Below are 13431 nucleotides of genomic sequence, written 5' to 3'. Positions count from 1 at the left end.
ATAATGGACGTGGGACGTGGGACGCGGATTTGTGGGGCTGCGCAGCATGATCCAGACTATTTATATGGCGCAACTTAACCCGCAGAAGTTGTGCACTTTATCAACTGTTGCAATTTGGGGGCGTGGCGCCACGCGGCGTATCCTTCTGCCGATGACACTTCAATTGGTTTGGCGCAATGCAAAAATGAGTTCACAAAAAAATAATAGAAGGACTTGGGCATAGGCGAACATGGGGCTTCTCTTACCGTGTGTCTCAGCACTGGTCTTAAAGCTATTCGGGTGATCTTTATATTTTATATATTTAAGGTAGACTATTTTGAAACAAGACTTTTTTTGTGTATTTAAAGTAGGAAATTTTCCATAATGGCAAATCTTTTTCTAATTTTAGAACATTTATTTTCATTTTTAAAAAGGGTTAGTGTTTTCTCTAAAATAACATTAAAGAGATGCAGTTTAGATACAGAATTATATAATATATTTAACGATATATATATAGATAGAAAAATATTTCCTCGGGTGTGTGATAGACCATATCGTTTGAAGTATAAATTCGCACTTACATTGGCCAAGGGTAACCGAAAGTTTGCGAGGCTCAAAGGACAACCTGGATCAGGGCGATTTGGGGTTTTCTGGCGGTGGTTCATGGGTGGTCCGTGGGTGCTGGGGGTGGCCAAAGAACAGAAGGGGGCGTGGCAGGGGTAGGCGTGACATGGCGCCTGACTCGATTCAACTTGGTGTGGTTCAGTTCGGTTTGGTTTGGTTTGGTTTGGTTTGGCTTGGCACACGCAAATCAGACAATTTGTATCCAGCGGCGAATATAATTGAAAAATGATTGGTTTACCATTAATGAAAATGATGATGACAACGGCAACAACAACGTCGACTGCTGTCATCGACAGACACCTGCAGTTGCGTCTTCGATTGTTGGGTCAATCGGCCATCGAATGCCTCGAAAATCGGGACGATAATGACAACAATAATTGCGATAATATCGAATATAATAATGACAATGATAATGATGACAGAGCACTCGTTGACTGGCAACAACAATGTGCGAATTTATGGCCAAATGAGTAGGCACAAACAAAGGCGTTGAGATATTGGAATAGATAGTATTTGGAATTCATTACCTAGTCAATTTGCGATGCATAGAATAAGAACTCATTCTTTTAAACGAATTAAAAATAATACTTTATCAGAGTTATACTTTTAAAGTGAAATACCAATTAATTTATTTATTATAAAAATATACCATAAACTGTAGATGTTAGTTGTAAAACAAAAGCTTAAGCTTGACTGAAACAAAATAAAAAAGTTAAATTAACACCTTAATGAAATATTGAATATTAAAAATAGTTTAAGGTATTTTATATGCAAGTGTTTTTGTAGTAGTGAAAGAGCACAGAATTAAATATATTCGTGAGTTCACCCCATTCTTTGGGTATTTCACAGTCAAACAAATCAGCTTTGGGGCATTTCATGCTGGGACCTTGCCCCTTTAAGAAGCCGCCTGATGCCCGGAAAATTCCGGAAAAACTAACCCACTCGGCGGCTCGCAATCGTAATCTGTGTCAGGACCTCAGTCGCATTGCCGCACGTCCGGCCAGGAATTCCTATTTTGCGTAGGAACGCGGCACTTATTAACATTAAATCGCCGGCAGCTGCCTGTCGCCGCAAATTGGAAATTCCATCATTAATTCTAATAAGATTATTAGTTCCCCGATCGAGTAATTTGGCTTGGCTTGGGTTGGCTTGGGTTGGCTTGGGTTGGGTCGGGGATTTGTATTCCGACACCTCGAAGTCAAGTCCAATCAGCCGGCCGCAAAACTATGGTTGCGGTCGCCGGTCGTGTGAACTCGAATCCAAGCCCGAGAATCCGTGAATCCGTGAATCCGTGAATCCGTGAATCCGGGAGATAAATATTGGGCTGGCCACCCCAAAAACCACCACCCATCCGGCGATTTCCTTGACGACGCTCGAGTAAATCCAATAAGCATGAGTGTGCGGCAAGGTCCCAAGAGATCCGAGGCCATTGAGTGCGAAATGAATGAAATTAGCGCGCGTTAATCATAAACAAACGAGCGAATAAAGGTTTTTTTTTTTTGCCCGGGAAGAGCAGGGTGATTTCTCCCCCAGCAGAGGCCCAACCCTTTGTTAAAAACGGAAAGGAAAGGAAAATAAAACAAACAAATTGCAACAGTTCTCACAGTGTGGAAGTGCGGATGTGGCTGCGGATGCGGATGGACAACCTGCTGCGATGACACGCGGTTCACGTGCACTTGCCAATTTGGCGATGTTTACGATGATAACTACTCAACTGGGAAACCAAAGCTCATTTGTGGCTGCACGTTTTCAGTTGAGTTTTTAGATGAGATTCACTGTAGCAGAGATTTATGGATTTTTTTGTTTGAGAAAGTAGTTCTAATTTATTCTACGAAACTCCCCAGAAATACCATACAGTAATAATTGAAATTTCAAAATCGACTTTTTATTTTGTACAAAACTATATGAATACTCAAATTATTAATCGGTATATTTTCTTAATTGGCAAATAGTCTATAATTGTATGACTATTAAATTTGTAATCACTCCAATATAGGCTTTATCTATAGATATAAATAGATTTATCTATATATGTTTGATGTAAATCAATTAAACCTACGACATTAATGGGGATTCCCTAATTAAATGAACCACTTGGCCAGTATTCAATAGATATATGAATAACCTACCCGGATTACTAAATGCATACACCAAATGCTTCGTAATTGTTTGAGTCAACTGTTGGCATTGCACCAGCCACAAACCGCCCCTTTTGGGATAGTTAACCCCCTTGCCGCCTCTGGTGATCTTCCAACGTAATTAGAAAATCGGCTCATTAATCATCGGGCATTTAAAACATCATTTGGACGTAATTAATAGTAATAGTTCAACGGCAATGGCAATTGCACTGCAGACTCAATGTCAAGTAAAGGTCATTAATACGACTCGCATGTGCAGTTTTCCTCTGGTTTTCATACCGCCCTTTCCCCATCTAACCCCCGCGTTTTCCGGCCCCCCTTTCGACCCCTTAATAACTCCAAAGTCAAGCCGTTAGTTCCGTTTGCGTAAATTAATACTCGACTTACGGAAAAAAGAATAAACCAAAAAATCATTTCGAATTTACATTTCTTAATCCAGAAAGCTGAAAAGCTACCACTATCTACCCTTTCCTTTCATGGTATGAAATAAAAAAAAGAAAAGTTCGCGAACGTTAAACTCATATGAAAGTTGGAAATTGAAGTTCCAGCGGAAAAATGGGAAAATGGCAAGAAGGCAAAGACAAAAGGGAAAATGGATGGAAAACTGCGGGAAAACTCTAGCTATGCTTCGAATACTCTTGCCAATAAATGGGAAATAATAACAAACAGAATACGTATAAAGCGAAAATCTTAAAATTTTTTTACATTTTACTGCTAGTTTAATTTTTGAAACACATTTGTTTTAATATGCTTGTAATTCAATGAAAATGGTAAACAAGTCATTGCAATTTTTTTTATTCAAAAATATTTGGTTAAGTTACTGACTATTAAAAAAATGTTGTTTATAGTTTTCAAGTTTTTATTCAACCTTGCCAGACAATCTTCATTTAAAGGTAAGATTTCTGAGAAATAAATATTTTATAAGTCTGAGAAACATTTTATTGTAAGTTTTCAGCTGCTTTACAAAACTGTCATATCCTTTTGCGCGAAGTTTGAAAACCGAATTCCGCGAATGTCAATTGAATATTGCATATAAACTGCGGACTGTCGTTATGAAATTTCCACACGCCTCGCCAGGCAGACTGACTCACAACCACTCGGCTGTGCTCGCACCACCCCCTGAAATGGCCCCACCGAACCACCCAGAAAACACCCGTAAAACACCACCCAACCAGTCAGTCGTTCGAGTTGATGAAGTAAACCAATAAAGGCCGCTCACGAACTCAAAGGCAAATCCCCGCCCGAATGCAGGGCAAAATCGAATGCACAGGTGCACATGTCACCTGAAAAGGACGACGCGTCCTGCGACCCATGGCATATGCAATTTGAGCAATTTTGCAGCCCCGGTGAGCAAATATTCGCCACCCACAATCCCACAGTCCCACAATCCGACAATTCTACAGTCCCGCAATCCGAACCCAAACTCGAAAATCCGCCTTTGATGGGGAAATCGAAGTCCTCACCCATTGAGAATCTTTGATTGGTTACCAATATTTTAATTATGCCGGAAATGGCCACAAGGCCTGTGACCTTTGTGCGAGTGCAGTCGACTGGTCGAATTCGGGCAAATTGGTTTGACAATTGCGAATGTAAGCGGATGATAAAGATAAAGGGTTAAGCGGCCTCGAGGTCCCTGGGGTCACTGAAATACTAGATGGATATCCTAGATGCTCTGTGTTCTTTTGGGGTTATAAGTGGAAAAAAGTGCGACTTATAAATTAAATTTGTTTTGCGCTGCGCTTTGATAATCTAATCATTTTTTTAAATAATTTAGTAGGGGACATAATCAACACACATAAAAGTAAGCATAAGTCAGGTTCGTATTATAAAAAATATTTGTTTATAATAGCGTAATTTATTTATTTGATTGTTTAATTTAACATTGTAGCACTTCAAGTATAGCTTTCAACTACAAATCCGAGTACAACGAGTCTTACAAATTAAATATTATACGACTAATGCATAGGGAATTATTATAATTATTTGTTTATAAAATTTGTAGGGAATTTTATTGCCAAGACAAACAGCATTGGTAAAGTAATGTTTTTCTAAGGCTGATAATCTGTGTCTAACGCATAGGATGTTATTAGTTACTCTGGAAGCAGCAAATTGTAATTTTTTCAAAAAATAAATATACTCTATTTGGTTTATTAATTTATATAGAAATACATAGTAAAGCCTTAGGTTTATACAGTTTATACAGTTTTCAAGACTTCTGTTCTTAGCTTTGATAAATGATCACGTTTCACTTTAATCACAAATAAATATATAGATTCAATAAGGATGTCTAGCAAGTATTTAGTACAACACACTACAGGATCCCCAAGGAATCCCTTTACAGTGACCTCATCATCGGTAAATTCCGTTTGACCAGCCAGTTGATAGTTCGATAAATCAAAAGCCATTTCCACCAACCGGACAAGGGGGCGTGGCCCCTTCGGTTGCGCCCCATAAAAATGTCCTTCGAACTATTCACCCCTTCCACGCCCCTCCAAGGATAATAATAAATTTTCAATCAGCAAATTGATGTCGTGATTCGCAGCGTATTGGAATCGAAGTTGAACTGCGAATGGGTATGTGAATGGTCAAGAAGTAATCATTTAGCGGCAGATTGTCCAAGCTGTTATCTATATTAAAGTGGTTGGCATTATCCACTCCACCCTGATTTTTCGGTGGATGTTTTATACGTATGGCTATTGAGCGCGTTTGCATCAATTGATTAAAATTGTGATTAGGGCTTCCCCATACTTAATCGACTGGAAAATAAATGCAGTATAATAGTGTACTTGTAGACGGACATTTTATCTGTTAAAATGTTATATTTATTCATATTTTACTTAAGTGTTTTTAGCTTTCAATTATTTTGACATAAAGAATTTGTAAATAAGAAATTTTTTTTTATTGAGTAACTGATAGTATTATAATATTTTTAAACTAATTTTGGACAAGAAATTATAAAATATATTTTATGTTTGTATGTGTTTATAAAAAAAGGTGTTTTGTTCAAGGGTAATTTAATATTTTTTGTGGAGTAACTGATTTTTAAATTAATTTTGGACATGATATTATAAAATATATTTTATCTGTGCGTGTTGTAATAAAACTTAATAACTTTCAAGGGCATTTTAGGGAAATTTTATTGAAATTTTCTAAGGGCACAGATGTGAGCCCCTCGTTTCGGTTTGGTAGCGAATTTCCGTTTTGGAAATTTATGGCATTTCCCTCTTTGATTTCCGCACTCAAAGAGCCCTACCGAAATTGCCGGCCCCGCTTTTCCGGTCGCCACTCCGGTATCATAATGACTATTGAATCTGTATCTGGATCTGGATCTGGATGATGGGATGTTGATGTTGCCGGGTCTCCAAATTGCAAAATGATATAATTCAATGAGAGTTGATTAAATTATCAGAGGAGCCAGTGGCCTCCGGACGTTGATGTTGCTGCCGTGCCTCCATGTTGCTGCTGTGCCAGCGATGTTGCTGTTGCTGTTGTTGCTGCTGCTGCTGCCTGTGTGCCTTGCTAATGAAATTTTCCGCTCCTTTGGCAGAGGAGCCAGATACAGCCGTGTGTCTGTGTGTCTGTGTATGTGCATTGTTTACACCATAGTGTGCTAGTGTGTGTAAGTGTGTGTGTGTGTGCTGCCATTTATTATTGCAAAATGCTGCTGGTGTTGCTGCTGCAGCAGCCCTTTGTCTGTTGTTGCAGCTGATGATGGTGACGTTGACGTTGCATGATGAAATAACAAACCGGATTAATTTGATTTTGCCAGCCAGAAAGGGCCAAGATCCAAGGCCTAAGTTCCAGGTCCCAGATCCCAACTCCCGATTCCCAAGGCCCCAAAAGTCCCAAATCCCAGGTTCCGAGTTTGGAGGCTGCTCTTTGCCAAGGAGCAAAGTATCCGGGTGTGTGGAAATTAAATTGACATCCGTTGGCAGCACTCCCGAGAACAGTGGAGGGTAATTTCAGAACCCGGATTTATTTGCAGCTCCACGCCTGAGTAATTCAACTAAATCACTTGCTAAGTCACACTTCGCACAGTGCTAATCAGAAGTGTAGGGCTTTTGGGCTGACTAAAAAGCCCTTGTACTCTTTGAATTAAATACTCAGAAGTTTTTTTTGGACTTCTACATTTTTATTTATATGGATTACAGTTTAAGCAGTTACTTTATTTATTAAATTACTATTTAAAAGTACAAATAAAAATTAAAAATAAATTCCAACTATGCGCTAATGATCACAGTTTAAAATAGTAGAATTAACGTAGGACGGTAAATGAATTTAGTAACTTAAATTACCAAAATCCCACTTAAAACTGACCTTAAACAGCTGAACATTACTGTACCAGACTTGCGGCACTTTGCCAAAAAATCGGTGGCAAATTGTAAATTTTCTGGGCTGCCACGAAATGCACTGAGTAGCTGCCCAGAAAGTATACGACGCGTATATATAAAATATTCCATATAAAGTACCTCCCTCGGAAGTCAGAATTCAGAATTCGGAATTCGGGTCTGCCAATTTCTCAGGCAAGTGGATTTTGAAGATTTATGGGGCTCCTGGTAGGCAACCAAGACTTGGTGACAGAACCCCAAGCCAAACCACTTTATCTTCGTTTTCTAAGCTTTTTTTTTTTGTTTTTTTTTTTTATTATTTTTGTGTCTGGAGGAAGGCCACGCCCAGTTGCCCACTTAACCCGCGCACACGATTTGTGGCGTTTTGTCCTCAATCCGTGGAGCTAAGGTTGGGATTTGGATCTTGGCCAGCGAATTCCTGGCAGAAATGTCGCCAGCTTTTAACACCCCTCGGACCCATGCTTAACCCTCTGCTGCCTGCTACCCCTCCCCATATTTTTTTCACTTTTCCTGCTTTGCATATTTTGCTTTTTTATTATAAGTTTTCCTTCTGCTGCCTCCAAGAGCCACTTCAGTTCGGGCTCTTTTGCTTCGTCCTCGTCGATTTCGCATTGCTGGGCAATCTTTGGTGTCCTGCCACCCCTCCCCTCTGGTATTCCATCCCCCTTTTGGCGTACATGACTAATAGCAGAACTAAACGATTTGATGGACCAGAAAAATGATGACTTCTTTTTCAGTGCAGAGGGTCCTGGTCCTGATTCCGGGGGTGGTTATCCCAATCCGCACACGAATCCGCACACGAATCCGAATCCTTTTGCCCGTCTGTGTGGCAAATCCTTTTATTGTGACAGTTGTTGTTGTTGCCGGTTGCCGGTCGCCTTTTGTGAACAACATTTAATGTTTTCATATTATTATATCGTTGTTGTTGCCGACAGAGAATCGGTTTAATGTTTCGGAAGATAATCTAATTTGGTCACTTATATGCGAATATGTATATCATTTGGCATTATGTGTGGGTTGTCGATGATGGTGTCGCATTGATGTTGCCAACCATGGCCAGTCCTCGATGCCAGAGGCTTTATTTTAAGGGGGGTAACCTAACATCTTAGGATTACTAAATATGTATAAAAAGCTGGATTTTGTTGCCCACTTAAAACGATGTCTATTTCTATGTTTAATGTTCTTAAAATACTCTACTCCCTTTTTGAATTATCCTCGCCACGTCCCTGTCTTAAAACTTTGACTTTAAGTGTGTTTGTATGTGTTTTTGTGTGTTCGAAGCAGCTCAAAGGTTTACGGTCTTAGTATTAGCATTTAAAAAACATTCCATTTACATTTTTTCAATTTGAATGAGTTTTTTATTTAATAATTTGCAATTTGCATGGCATTTTCCAAGGACTTGATGGCCGTTGGCCACTGAGGAGGTCGGCGTCCATATGGCAAAGCACTTTAAGCGGAAGAATTTACGAATGGAAACATGGCTCAATATTTAAATAATTTGCAATAATGCCGGATGGGTATTAAATCTATGTTAGCTTTTTAAATCTATGTTTATATTTTTAAAAGCAAATTTAAGGAAATAATTTAATCCAAAAGACATCAGTTTGGTTTTAAAAATTACAAAATAACTATATGTTTTATTTATTTTTTCTAGTACTCAACCAGAATAATAATAAGCTTTGAGCTAAAAATACAAATTGATTGATTATGAATATTTTGGATCAACAACAAAATTAAATCTTTAAAAAAATAGTATTTTTTCGCTCAAAATAAAATTCAGTACAAAAATAATTATTAGTTTCAACAGATGGGTCTAAGTGGATCAATATGACTATATTAATTGATTCATTTCGTGATTCAAAAACAAATGAACAATTAGCAGTTTCTGGTTTTTGAATTTCTAAGAAATCTTGTAAATTGATTTGTTGCAATAATAAATCTTATCTTTTTCAGGTCTGGTTCCAGAATCGCCGGGCCAAGTGGCGCAAGACGGAGAAAGTCTGGGGCGGCAGTACGATTATGGCGGAGTACGGCCTCTATGGGGCCATGGTGCGGCACTCGCTGCCTCTGCCAGATACGATCCTCAAGTCGGCCAAGGACAACGACGCGGTGGCTCCCTGGCTACTAGGTATGGAACAGAAATGTAAATGCAAAAATCATATCAAATCTTTTAAACTAAGCCCCAAACCAGCAACCCCACATCGCATCTCTATAGCAAACCTAATAAACAGCTTTGGGTTGTTATTTTCTTTTTTTTGTAAAAATCTATTACAAATTTGAACTGCCAGATATATTGTTAACCATTCATTAACGTTTTTTTAGATCCTTCGATAAATGAATAATTTATAGTGTTATTATACTAATTTAATTTATTGGGACATGTCCTTTTTTTAAACATAACTATTTAATATTTTTAATAAAAAAATTTGAGAATAATTTCCGAAAGTACCCAAATTTTTTCATTCAGCACTAAAATTTTGATTGGCGATTTACCAAATTTTTAAAGACAGCTGTATGTCTGAAAAGTCTTCCATAATACACATATATCAGTGGACCTTAAGGAGGGCTTAATTAAATTTCGAGCCGCACAAAGGACAACGGTTCGGGGATTATAAACAGATAGCTGATGGACTGGGTAGAGAATTGTGAGCATATTTGGCGAGCATGTCCAACGACGCTTTTCCGCTTGCCGTCATATGTTGCGCACATTTCCCGGGAATGACTTTGCGGATTATCAGGAGGGGAGTTCCCGGGACAAGTGCCGCTGGTTCGGGGTGACTGCGCTCCTTTATTCGTTAATAATCGCTTAATAAATGCAAAATGCACACGCGACAAGGACGAGGGAATTTCCGTTTTATTTGGCATTTATCGTTTATCTATTTCCATTGTATGCAAGGGGGTGGTGGGTGTCAACTGGGTGGATTCGAAATTGGGTGCTGCGGCGGATTTTACGAGCCGGCTGACTCGATAATTAATTCCCAAGTAGCCGTGGCCAAAGGTTCGCTCGAACTTAAGTGGCTTACCGAGGACTTAGCGGGTCCTTCGACGGGGGAATCCATCCAGGAATAGTTCAGTTTTTAATTAAGTCGATATGTCAAATTAGTTGGCAATTGATGGGGCAGCGGCTGTGTGTGTGTCTGTGAGCCCAAAATTGGTATTAAGTCCATTGTTGTGACAGGATATATTTATTTTAATTTATCTTTTTAGAATGTGGTTCGAAATTGGTACTACATAAATATGAACACTGCACAAAATTGGTTTGGTTTTTGATGTATAATTAATGAAATTAATGAAAATAAGCAAGCCATAGATTCGGAAAAGTAGTTTTAAGCTTATTAATTGAACAATTTTTTATTTGAAGAAAATTATTTAGAATAGAAAGCTATATTTTTTAAAGGGAACAATCTTGAAGTATTGTGGAGCCTGAACAAAAATCTGAATATGAATAATATCAAAACATTATTAAAAGATTAAAACTATTGTTTCAGTTTGACATCTGACGAGTTCAAATCGAAAGACTTTTTAATAAATTATAAGATAGCACTTAAAGAATAACCATGAAATAGTTTAATTTATATTAAATATATGTTTTGTGAGATGATCCCAGTTTTTCTACTTACCCTTAAGGAGTTTAAAAAAGAGTATCACTGAGTTAACCAATTTTTCAATCCCCTGACAGGCATGCACCGCAAATCGATCGAGGCACAGTCGGCGCTCAAGGACGACTCGGGGGTGAGCGACCACGAGGACTCGGCTGGGTCGAAGTCCGCCCACTCGGAGGACCTTTCCCGCTCCCGATCCCGCGCCCTCAGCTCCTCCACCGAGTCCTTGAACGTGGTGAGTCCTGCACCCAGCAGCTGCACCACCTCCGCCTCCACGGCCCCGCCCACCTCGACAAACGGCTACGCGGGGGCGGCCTCCTCGGCGGCTACCACGCCCACCGGCGCCAACAGCTCGGGGAGTCCCCACATCGAGCTGAGTTCGCCCTCACCGCAGCAACTCCAAATGCAACAACATCATCAGCATCAGCAGCAGCAGCAGCAGCATCAACAGCAGCAGGTACCGCTCTACATGGGCGGTGGCGTTGGCGGGGGAGTGGCAGTGCTCCGCCCAGCTACCATCCGCTGCTGGACGCCGCCAATGCCGCTGGCGCAGGAGCAGCCGCCTCCAGCAAGGACTTCCACCTGATCATGAACACCGCCGTGGCAGCGGCAGCCGCAGCTGCTCAGCAGCAACACCAGCAGCAGCAGCAGCAACACCAGCAACAGCAGCAACAGCAGCAACAATCGCAGGGGACGGCGGCAACAAGTGGGTTGCACGCTCACCACTTGGCAGCCGCCCTCATGGAACACGATCCCGATGCCTTTAGGTATGTCAACCACTTGAAAACTAAAAAATCAAGCCTAAGAAGTTTATAAACTTAGCTTATATAGAAGCAGCTGCGGTCAAAATAATAGTAGTTTTTTAAGCATATGGAAATAGCAATCAAAAATAGTATTTTTAAAAGTAACTAAATTAATTATAAAATATGGATTGCATTTGCAGAAACAACTCCATTGCCTGTTTGAGGGCAAAGGCGCAAGAGCACCAGGCCCGGCTCCTGAACAACGGCGGACTTTTCCTGCAGGTGCGAAGGTTTGCCCAAGGCCAGATGCAAGTCCAGGACCCAAGTGATATGCTCAAGCTCAACGAGGAACACAGCAACAACAACAACAATACCCCGCAATCCATTTCCATAAACCCATCCCATATACATGCCCAATCAAATGTCAAAATGGAGCTGACGACCAACGGAGATTCGATGAAAACCTGCGGGGAGATCTAATGAAAGCCCCACTAAATTGAAATCCAAAAACATCCAAACCAAAAATAAGAGAACCTTTTTTTTACTAGACTTAAGGAACATACATAACTCTTGACTTAAGCATAAGATCTGTAATCGAATATTTTAAACAGTAGCATACATATGCTGCATTTAGCTGTAAAAATACGAAATCGAAATATTTTTAATAAATTCTTCATTGAAAATATTTTTTGTTTGCAAATATAATTAAATAGTTTGTGCACCAACGAAAATTTAACATAGGCTAACAGCTATGGCTGAAATAAATATAAGAACAATGCAAAGAATAATATGTCGACTTTCATTGGATGATTTATCTATTATTAATTTTTAATTTTACAACTATATTAAGGCAAATTATCTGCCTCTTTTAAATGAAGAATAATTACCAGTAAGCTTACTGGAATCTGTGTACAATGTAGATTAAGTGTAAAGTTTTAAATTTGTGTCGAGTGTGTGCATATGAAGAATGTAACATTATTGTCGATTGTATGCATGTATCACAAAGCATGTAACATAATTGTTGAATGTATGCACGTGTAGAATGTAGTACTCCTGTCGAATGTATGAACGTGTAGAATGTAACTTAACAGTCAAATGTTTGGTCGTGTAGAGTGTAACATAGCTGTCGAATGTTTAGATTTGTAGAGTGTAACAAAATTGTCGAATGTATATCTTGAGAAGACTGTATACATTGCGTTATTTATAGACTGCGTATTATTTTTAGATTGTAAAACATGTCTAATACGCAGTGCTGTTTTACATTCTACAAAGCTATTAGCACTTCTCGTCAGCAGCGCCATCTAGTGCAGGTGTGTGCTGTCGGTAAAGCAGTGCATCGGCAATGTAGTAGTCCAGAATAACTCTCAATGAACACAGAGAACGGAAATGGCTTAGAGCGCTAATGCTCGCGCTTTCAAGTCCCTAGTAGTTCTCCATCGGACCTTGGTTCGAGTTCACCTAGTAAAAGACATTTGTTCAGTATTTCCATTCGCCACGCGCTACTTGTCGATAATATGACAACATAAGCGTGCCGAAAATGTAACGGAAGGAAAGATTAAATCTCCGAAGGAAGCTGATTGGTTGTTGAATAATAATTCTCATAGACCTTCGGTGCCAAATGACGAGAGACATTCTTTTTTGTCTTCTTTTTTGTTTTATTCAATATTTAAAATAGTTTTTTTGTACGATTTTATTTCATCAGAGAATAAAACGTTTTCTACCGAAATTACAAAACAAATTACTCAAGCCGATGTTAAACCTTTTCTGAACATTTGTTTATTCCCGTTTTTGATATAAGAACTGAAAACCAATTTGTATTTTGACGGCTTTGAGCCAATTTTCAATTAGTTTTGATTAGTTTTAAGTTTTCAACGCTATTGTGGTGTATTGGTCTTTATTGTTATATATGAGTTTTAATTTTTGCATACCAGTATTTGCCTTGCCGAAACAAAAATTATGCGACTAATAACAACTCAATGGAACTGTGAACTAAATT

General features: G+C 39.2%; 1 protein-coding gene across 1 annotated transcript in view; it reads left to right on the top strand.

Moving 5' to 3' along the window:
- The window catches only part of LOC108136359 (homeobox protein aristaless), a 37629-nt gene extending 25475 nt beyond the window's left edge, over positions 1-12154 (top strand). The window contains 4 exon segments of the mRNA XM_017257469.2: positions 9044-9218; positions 10770-11176; positions 11179-11459; positions 11636-12154. Coding sequence (XP_017112958.2) covers positions 9044-9218; positions 10770-11176; positions 11179-11459; positions 11636-11915 — 1143 coding nt within the window. The 3' untranslated portion in view covers positions 11916-12154.
- Positions 12155-13431: the final 1277 nt, after the last annotated feature.

This window comes from Drosophila elegans, unplaced genomic scaffold (assembly GCF_018152505.1).
Source record: "Drosophila elegans isolate 14027-0461.03 unplaced genomic scaffold, ASM1815250v1 contig_149, whole genome shotgun sequence".
In the NCBI taxonomy this organism is placed as follows: domain Eukaryota; kingdom Metazoa; phylum Arthropoda; class Insecta; order Diptera; family Drosophilidae; genus Drosophila; species Drosophila elegans.
The sequence above is the reverse complement of the archived record's forward strand: the minus strand, read 5'-3'. Positions and strand labels throughout refer to the sequence as shown.